This window comes from Cydia pomonella, chromosome 18 (genome assembly GCF_033807575.1).
Source record: "Cydia pomonella isolate Wapato2018A chromosome 18, ilCydPomo1, whole genome shotgun sequence".
Lineage (NCBI taxonomy): Eukaryota > Metazoa > Arthropoda > Insecta > Lepidoptera > Tortricidae > Cydia > Cydia pomonella.
Window position 1 is genome coordinate 4,321,750 of NC_084720.1, and position 9,527 is coordinate 4,331,276.

Here is a 9,527-nt window from a genome sequence, read left to right on the forward strand (position 1 = left end):
CCTTCCTTGTAAGTATTCCCCTCTAGTGCCAACGACGAAATATCGCACACAATTTCGGACATAATGTATGAAAATTCAAACAGCCCTAATCTAGGAGGTTTCTGACATTGCCTATGGCTCGGACACCAGGGGGACTTGTCAAGATTTCAATGAAAGAAAAGAAAAAAATGTATCGGCATGACAGATGAAACGAAATCATTTCTATTACCTGATTATTTCCATACATTATTTCACATATTCCATACATTATTAGGCCTCCAGAGCCTTCAAAACTTAAATAATCTATGGAAATAGTTATGCGACTTTTCGTAGCATTTGTTTTAGTTTTGCATTTGTGGAGTTAAAATGACAGGGGAATTTTGCACCGTAACCAGCATCACCTGAAAATTTTCTACTATCATCTGAGATAAGACGCAGACTTTTTTTGTCTTTGGGATGTTTTATCAGAAGAAGAGAATGTATCTCATTTCGATATGACATACTTTACCACAAAATTTGAAGACCGTTCTTTATACGTCTCGTGTGTGGTTCATCAACTAGCTCATACTCGTAGCTCATAACACAAGCCCATAATACCCGTATTTATACCCAATCTTCTTTATTCCAGTGTGTCGCGCCCTCGGCATCCCATCCCGCGTTGTATCCAACCTGGTGTCAGCCCACGATGCCAACAGCTCGCTGACCGTGGACAAGTACTACACCGAGGCCATGGACGACCTGGGCTACGACCCGAACAACCCCTCAGGAGCTGACTCCATCTGGAACTACCATGTGTGGAACGATGTGTGGATGGCGAGGCCTGATCTGCCTGCTGGTGAGAAAGCACTTAAATCCAAAACAGCATGGGTGACTGGAAAACTTATGATAGCTTGAACGGTCTTTTGAAATTTTGCCTGTATTTGGAGTCAGCGTCACTTATGACCTCAGTGAAATCTTGATCTCAATCGGAAAGTCCGACTGTGTTGGTTTATTAATTTGATATGGTGTATGTATTGAAACTTTGTAGAACTCGACCGAGGATATTCAGATTTCAGAAGAGCAGTTAGTTCTGCTTCAAATTCGACACCTGCATTTTACAACCCGTACCATGCAGATGCAGTACCCGGCGATAAATATTGCACATTGGAATCTTCGTAGAGCGTTGACTCTTTCTAAAGACCGATTTGCAATATTTATCGCTGGGTACTGTAATATTCAACATAACAGTGACGGTGTATCGCCAATTATTCCTGTCTTTGGCACGATGAAGTGCGTTATTCAGCTCATTATCCAGAATCCAGAGTTGCGATGATTACTTATTCAATTTCCTCCAGGATACGGCGGCTGGCAGGCCATCGACGCCACGCCACAGGAGCTTTCCGGAGGGCAGTACCAGTGCGGACCGGCGCCACTCGAAGCCATCAAGCAGGGCGTGCTGGGCTTGAACTACGACGTGGACTTCATGCTGTCGTCAGTCAACGCTGACCTGATGCGCTGGCGCAAGGACCCGGACGCAGAGATGGGGTACTCTATGGTTGACACCAACAACTATCAGTAAGTTTGTCTTTTATCTTTTCACGGATGAACAAGTTTTTTATAAAGTTTGGTATGTAGAAACCAGCAGTCTGGGGGGGGGGGACATTGTTTTATAAATACACAATAGTAAGGATAAAGATATTCATTGACAAAGTCGCCATGCACTTTTGCGGATGGTACATGAGATAAACTTACATTCATAAGGGTACATCAGCAGCGTTATCATGGTCGTATTTTTATCATCTGTCACTATGCCTGTCACTTTAGCACTTACATACTTGTTAGAACGTGACAGACATGGTGACAAATGATAAAGAGCCGACCATATTAACCCTACTGCTAGTATATACATACATATGTAGAGTCGTGGAATGTATGGGGCCCAACACATTCCACTACTCGTCTCTTTCCGAACAGACTCTATATACCTTTAACTGTAAATAAGTTCTTGTATTTCTTACTTATAATGATAATCGGCAAATCGGCATAACTTCTACACGTCCGGAGACCTATCAAAAGGTCATTCCATTCGAATTTGGATCTTTATTCTCACAAATCAAATTTGTATTTGACTTGTCACGTTTTGATATCTGCATGGCTAGCGGAGAAAGAATCCATTCTGAAAAATATGTAATATCAATATATGCAAAATCCAAAAGTATGGAATCGCAGTAAGTCAACACAAATGGGATTCTTTTTAGTAATCCACAACCATGATTTAGAGATTACGTCCACAATCCACAACTTTTTTTTGAGCCTCACGTAAAGCATCTTACGTCCTAGATAATAGTTGATAAAATAATTATTAAGAAATTATCTATTACTAATAAAATATTTTTCCAACAGCATTGGGCGCATGATACTCACGAAGAAGCCGTTCGTCTTCGACCCCCTGGGTGACGAAGATCGTGAGGATATCACGGACCAGTACAAGCACCGGGAGGGTACTGCATCAGAGCGTCTGGCACTTATGAACGGAGTACGTCGCTCTGAGAGGGCTAAAAGGTTAGAGAATTTTTTTAACTCTTTTCTCGCTTGTGCTGAAATGGAGCGAGCACAGTTATTCCCGAACTTCCATTACTGTTATTCCAACGTTATGTGCACCGATATCGATAAAAATGAAGATGGGTACATAATCTTTGAAATGGCTAGTCAAGATAACAATTGTTGATAGAAAACGCCTTTGAAACCTAAATAATGAATGGAAATAAATAGTCACGTAACTTTTCGCAGCATCGGTCATGTCGGTAAATTTTTTCTTCTCGTTTAGCGTTTGTCGATGTACGATTGTAATCTTGGACCCCCAGATTCCCATGCTCGCGTTGACATTTTACCCTAATCATTATAATATTTCAGATACTACGCCATAGCGAGCAACCTCACAAGCGACGTGGCGTTCAAACTGCGCGACATCGACACCGTGGCCATCGGCAACGATTTCCGAATCATCGTGGACATCGATAACAACTCCGATGAGGTAGGGTTAGAGTTTTCGTAGGTTATCCTTCGCTCAGTCTCAAAGAAATGGAATATATGGCTGTCTGTTGCGAGGGATGATGCTCACCTACTCCTGCGCGTGCTACTCGTGCTTATGATAAAAAAGCTGATACTGGAGACCGTGCAATATGGAGGAGGAAAGTCGGAAATCGGACCCTGGGTTGCAACCGGTATAAACCTAAAAGCTAAGATGAGAGAGATGGAAAAATTTTCGTTGGTTAGTTGTTGCGTTGTGTTTTGTATGTCATGTTACATGACATTTGCTGTCATCTGGATGTACAATGCAGAGCATAGAAAACTAGGCTATTTGTAAATGGCTATAGAGACCGTGTGTTGTTATCCCGTGGTTGCGTGACCCTGCTACGAGGGTCTGCCATTTCGTACCCAGTGATGAAAGCGAAAACAATTCACGCGTCTAAGATGTTGGCTTAAATGTAAAAATTATCGCGCCAATGAACAGGGGGCTTCTGTGCTGCCATCTTCAGTTCATGCACGCTTCCTATTAAAACGAGACATTGGTTTCAGCCACGTAACATCAAGGCCGTGCTGACGGCGACCAGCGTGTTCTACAACGGAGTGCGAGCGGACCTGGTCAAGAAGGTGGAAGGAAAGATCTTTGTCGGACCTAAAAAACGTAAGTTAACAGTACACAAATTTATTTCCTTCCCTTTCCTCTGCCGAACGCCGGACCGTCAACAAAGCCAGCAGAGGCTCATACGATGTTTATATAAACGTTGATAGAGTTCACTAAATACGCAAGTAGGTATAACAGGTAAGCAGTAATTAACTAGCATGTAGTATTTAGCGGAATAGCAAAAATATATTATATTATTGTAATAGTTACTATGGAAATTTTATTTCCGCTACCTGAACGTTATCTGGAAGCCGACGCGCCTATTGTTTTTCTCACATGAGTTGCTGTATTCATTGTATTATTTTCTGTATTGAGGTGGTTTGTATGGATTCTGCAACAAGCAAGTCCACGCGTAGGTAGCGCCTGATTCAATAATTGACGCAAAATTAAAACGTGTCGGGTATTGGGTCTTTTTAAAATAATTCTGATAAAACTAGGACCCCCGTCATGTAAGTAAGTAATTAAATATTCTTTATTTCACCACAAATAAACAAATATGTAAAGATGTAAAGAAAGGTAGCAACAGGCGGTCTTATCGCTGTAAGCGTTCTCTTCCAAACAACCTTAGGGTAGCAGGATATAAAGAACAGTAAGTTTTTCGAACAGGTGGTGCACGAATTAATTAGAGGAATAGGAAAATTACACAAACATTAAGCAGACAGTACATACAGTAAATTGACAATTTAAATAAACATATAAATATTAAAATAAAGAAATATTATTATATTATTCTAAATATACATACATACATACATAATATAACACAGCGGCATATTAAGAAAGAGACAAGTAATTATTTTTCAGTAGGGTTTTAAAGCTTTGAAGAGTTTTCGCACACCTAATATCTAAGGGCAGGCTGTTCCACAGCCGAACAGCTCGAAAAGTGAAAGAGTCATTATAAAATTTTGTAGAGGATGGAGAGGGAACAAGTAGATATTTCGGTGAAGGCCTGACGAAGGAGAGATGGGTAAAACGCTCTTTAAGATATGGGGGAGTAGAGGGTTTGAAAAGAGCGCTATAAAGAAGAGTGAGAATGTGAGAATTACGACGGAGCCACTTGAGCTGGGCACGGAAGTTGGAAATACTCGTATGGTCAAATTTGCGTAGTCCAAATATAAATCTGATAAGGAGATTTTGCAAGCGCTCAAGTTTATTGAGCTGGTGCTCATTAAGATCCAGATAACTGATGACTGGGGATGTTCAGCACGATAAAAATTGATAACGTAGCTTTCAGTACATTCTAGAGATTTTGCAGTTTGTTAAGGTGCCGTACGCATCAGACCGCTGACAGAAGTCTGCGTATATTGGTGGAACGCCCTCAATTAAAATAACTTTAGTCAACAGTATGTATGACCCTATTTTCATCTTCAAATTCCAGACGAAGAAATCAGCATCCACGTGACAGCAGACGAGTACCTGCCGAAGTTGGTTGAGTACTGCAACATGAAGATATCCGCCATGGTCATCGTCGATGAGACCAAGCAGTCGTGGGCAGATGATGATGACTTCCAAGTGCTGAAACCTACGATTAGCATCAAGGTAACATATCACACATGAAAATACTACAATTCACTTTTTTTTATACCTACTACGTCGATGGCAAACAAGCATACGATCCGCCTGATGGTAAGCGGTTACCGTAGCCTATGGACGCCTGCAACTCTAAAAGTTTTATATGCGCTTTGCCGACCCTAACATCCCGCACCCTCGTTGAGCTCTGGCAACCTTACTCACCAGCAGGAACACAACACTATGAGTAGGGTCTAGTGTTATTTGGCTGCGGTTTTCTGTAAGGTGGAGGTACTTCCCCCAGTTGGACTCTGCTCTAGATCTGGAATGACATCCGCTGTGCTGTGCCCTACTACACAAAGCGAGATGACATTTACAGTGCCCATACCTCTCATTTGGACGTAGTTTAAGGACATACCCGGGTCCGGAACATACAGTGCAGTTTAATAGGACATTGTGTATTAAGGGCGGTAAACAAGCAATAAGACGTGAAAATAATAAGTCTAAATTTAAATGTGTCTTAAAAAAACATAAATTGTTATAATTAATTAACTACTATAAGTTATTTAAGTTGCATAACGGAGAAGAGTCATCGTGGAGTTTCGTGGGGCTATTTAAGAATATGGCTGTATCTATTAAATTAAATTAAATTAAATAAAAAATACGAAGGAGTGTGAAGGCGAAGGCCTCATTAACACGAGTTCGTTATTCTGGCACAATGGAAACACAATGTTTTTCATCACACTAATGAGGAAAAAAGGGAAATCAATATAACTTCTGCCCAATTTCGTACGAACACAGCCTTAGGTCAAAATTTTATATTTACGGACCGCATCGCCTAGCAAGTGTGATGAAAAAATACATTACATCCCTTGGTCAAAATTTAGGATTTATGGACCGCATCGCCTACAGACGTAAAAACACCTTTTAAAAGCAAGTGTGATTGTCACATTTACAGTTCCCGCCAAGTTATCCTCCATACGCAAGCACTTTTAATGTGTTTGCTGTTGATACACGTCAGGCGCTTTACATAGGAAAGGAAATTTTAAGTTCAATTTCGTGCGTGATACAGGAGATTGAGAGAGCGAGAGAGAGAGAGAGAGAGATAACAATGAAATAAATGAAGACTGGATAGGTTTTTGTCAATTGCTTTGAATCAGTTAACTATTGACGCTTAAAAAGCATAATTGCCTGGATTGTTGGAATGGTGCACCACAATACCGCATCAGTTATTGGATGAAACTCGTGTAGTCTAAATGCAAATGTAACCTTTATATGCTCCATCTTATATTTATACAAAAAATACAAAATGACAAAAACTTTATTCCTTTCAGTTGCCTACAGTAAAATAGACTTAAGTGCCAATAGCCTCTATGACGCTTAAGACCATTATTCACTGTGATAACGACTCAACGAATTAAGTATTTTTCACTTTCACATTTTCTAAGCTTAACTCGAGGTCTACAGCTCACAGATTCACTAGTAATAACAGTATTACATTCATTCTGACCCTCACACTTTTATTCCGTTTAGTTACAGTAAAACAAATATCCGTTAGTGGCACAATGCATACAATAATTAATAGGAAATGGAATTTAAGTTTATAGTAATTGCAAGGGTCTTGTTACAATAAGTTTTTTTCGCGGACGGAGTGTTAGTCCGCCGCATAACCCCCAAAGTGCTGGACCACATCCTACTTTGATCAGCGAATCCATCGGACTTAGCCGGGAAGCGTAGCTATGCTGTACTACCGACCTTTCCTCCATCCACTACCCGGGGGACGCTCTTCTACGCCGCGCGACATTCAAGCCGCTGAATGGTGTCGGATCGCACAGGATAGGAATAAATGGCGAACCCTAGTCTCGGCGGCCAAGATCCACTTCGGATCCCTGAGCCAGTGAAGTAGTAGTAGTATCCATCGGCTATATGAACTGCCCCGCCCTAGCCCATCAGCTGACGACCTCCTTGAGTAATATGTAATTACAGTTTACAGAGATGAAATATGTAGGTAATATGTGGTGGCTACCTATGTTACTTACCTTTTAATAAAGTAATGAATATTTATCCCCAGTTCAACGATGACCTAGTAATCAACCAGGCGACGGAAGCATCCCTCTCCTTCGTGAACCCCCTGGAGCGGCCGCTGACCGGCTGCGAGTTCCGCGTGACGTCGCCCGGGCTGGCCGGCCGCACGGTGCGCGTCGCGGCGTCCGACACCGCGGCCAAGGGACGCGTGGTCGCCAGTCTCCCCGTGTTACCCAATGTGAGTATATTATATGGCCTTGGAAAGAAACAAGATGCGACCAGGTTCTGCCAGGAGTCCGAGGAGACTGCAATGCACATTAACTGTGGACCACCTTCTTCCTCGCGTTGTCCCGCCATTTTGGCACAGCTCATGGGAGCTTGGGGTCCGCTTGACTACTAATCCCAAGATTTGGCGTTGGCACTAGTTTTTACGAAAGCGGCTGCCATCTGACCTTCCAACCCAGAGGGTAAACTAGGCCTTGTTGGAATTGGTCCGGTTTCCGAATGAGCGCTGCTAACCACCGAAAAGCGACTGATAAATATCAAATATTTCGTACATAAGTTCCGAAAAACTCATTGGTACGAGCCGGGGTTTGAACCCGCGACCTCCGGATTGCAAGTCGCACGCGCTCTTACTCGTAGGAGTAGAATTCACAAACACCTTCACTACATGGCAACAATATGTTTAAGTACACATCTTTATTGTTAATGTGTCTTAGAAACGCGTAATACATATTTTAGTTACGCTTAGTTTATAAAGATGTTTGTGAACTCGACTTACCTAATTCTAGTTTCTTAAACTTTTTAATCCTTTTATCCCCTTTCGAACTTTATTTATCATAGTTTCCTATTCCAGAAACTCGGCAAGATCAACATAGTGGCAACATTCAAGTCAACCGAGCTGAGGGACATCTCCGGCGCCGCCAGCGTTGACGTGTTCGAGGGCTGAGCTAATATCGACTCTGTTGTGATAGCAATAAGATACATTTACAACTGACGCATACAGCCCGCAGTGGTCTATGTTGCCAGCAACTATTCGACGGAAGTGGTAACGAAGGCTAAGCTAATAACAACTCTGTCGTGTTAGCAATAAGATACTTTTTCTAGTGACGCATACAGGTCGAAGAGCACTAACCGGATACCAACTGAGCTATAATGCCGACAAAGTACCACGCAACGCTATCAACAAATCTTTCGACGGCTGAGCTATTTTCAACCTTAATTTATAAATAAAGATAAACTGACATTCGGCCTCTCCGATATATATGTCGAATGTATAATTTTATTATGCAATAAGGAATAATATTAAGTGCCATCAATACGTAATTATTTAAATAAACATTAATCTATCGTGATAGCAATATTGCTTTAGTATAACATCATGATATGTGTTAAAATTAAAAATAACAATTTAAAATGTTTTACCTATCTGTTGTACTTAAATCATTTTTACAGAGTTTTGTATATAAAATAAAGGAATTTTATAAAAACGAAGTTTTATTTTTAATTTAACTCTTACTTATTTACCCTTATAGCCTTACAATGGTATTTTGGGTGTCTGCTAGCTGGCGCACGCTGCACGGAGCGGGCGCACCCACGCGGGTGCCATTGTAGATAAAATCCGTCGCACGCATCCGCGCCAGTTAGCAACGCTCATGCTATTTTTCGTTAGCCCGCTCACCCGCTCCGTACTCCATCGCGCCAGCTTGCGGATACTTTTCCATATCGTTATAACGTTCAATGGATGTTTGACGAGTTTTATGGCTCCTCTACACGATGGCCCAGCGTAGGCCAGTCCAAGGGACGCATTTATGCGTTAGAGGGAGCAAGTGACATTGCTATCTCATTCCACCGCATAGCTGCGTCCCTTAGACTGGCCTACGCTGGGCTATCGTGTAGAGGAGCCCTTAATCGTATGGCCAGCGCTGAACCAGCAAGATGGGCATACGATGGTTATGGCTCCTCTACACGATGACCCAGCGCTGGACCAGCGAGATGGCTATGCGATGGTTGAGAGCACGCACTATGGAATGGGCCACGTGTAGATGCGAACGCACCATCGGCATCGCTGGCCCAATAACTTTTGATGTGCCGACGAAAAACCGACACCGTGGCCATCCTAGCGCCATTCCGCCGCGTCATAAGCCATCCGACACCACTAAATACCATCTCTACACGCTGGCCCATCTTAATGGGCCAGTATGATGGCCCATCGGTAGACGAGCCAGAACACTTTTTACTAACCTTACATCAAAGTTGGATCTCAGTCATTATTCTCATTATGAATTTATCTTTTATTTGTAAGTATGTGGTGGTGAAAAAATTAAGTTCTCTAAAAAAGATAGAT

At 42.0% G+C, this 9,527-nt stretch overlaps 1 protein-coding gene across 1 annotated transcript in view; it reads left to right on the forward strand.

Moving 5' to 3' along the window:
• LOC133527809 (hemocyte protein-glutamine gamma-glutamyltransferase-like) overlaps nt 1–8,520 on the forward strand; it is a 32,477-nt gene extending 23,957 nt beyond the window's left edge. Inside the window, exons 8-15 of the mRNA XM_061864985.1 lie at nt 608–814; nt 1,314–1,533; nt 2,362–2,520; nt 2,872–2,992; nt 3,538–3,646; nt 5,025–5,185; nt 7,227–7,418; nt 8,037–8,520. Of these exons, the coding sequence (XP_061720969.1) occupies nt 608–814; nt 1,314–1,533; nt 2,362–2,520; nt 2,872–2,992; nt 3,538–3,646; nt 5,025–5,185; nt 7,227–7,418; nt 8,037–8,129 (1,262 nt within the window). The 3' untranslated portion in view covers nt 8,130–8,520. The remainder of the gene's footprint in view (nt 1–607; nt 815–1,313; nt 1,534–2,361; nt 2,521–2,871; nt 2,993–3,537; nt 3,647–5,024; nt 5,186–7,226; nt 7,419–8,036) is intronic.
• Nucleotides 8,521–9,527: the final 1,007 nt, after the last annotated feature.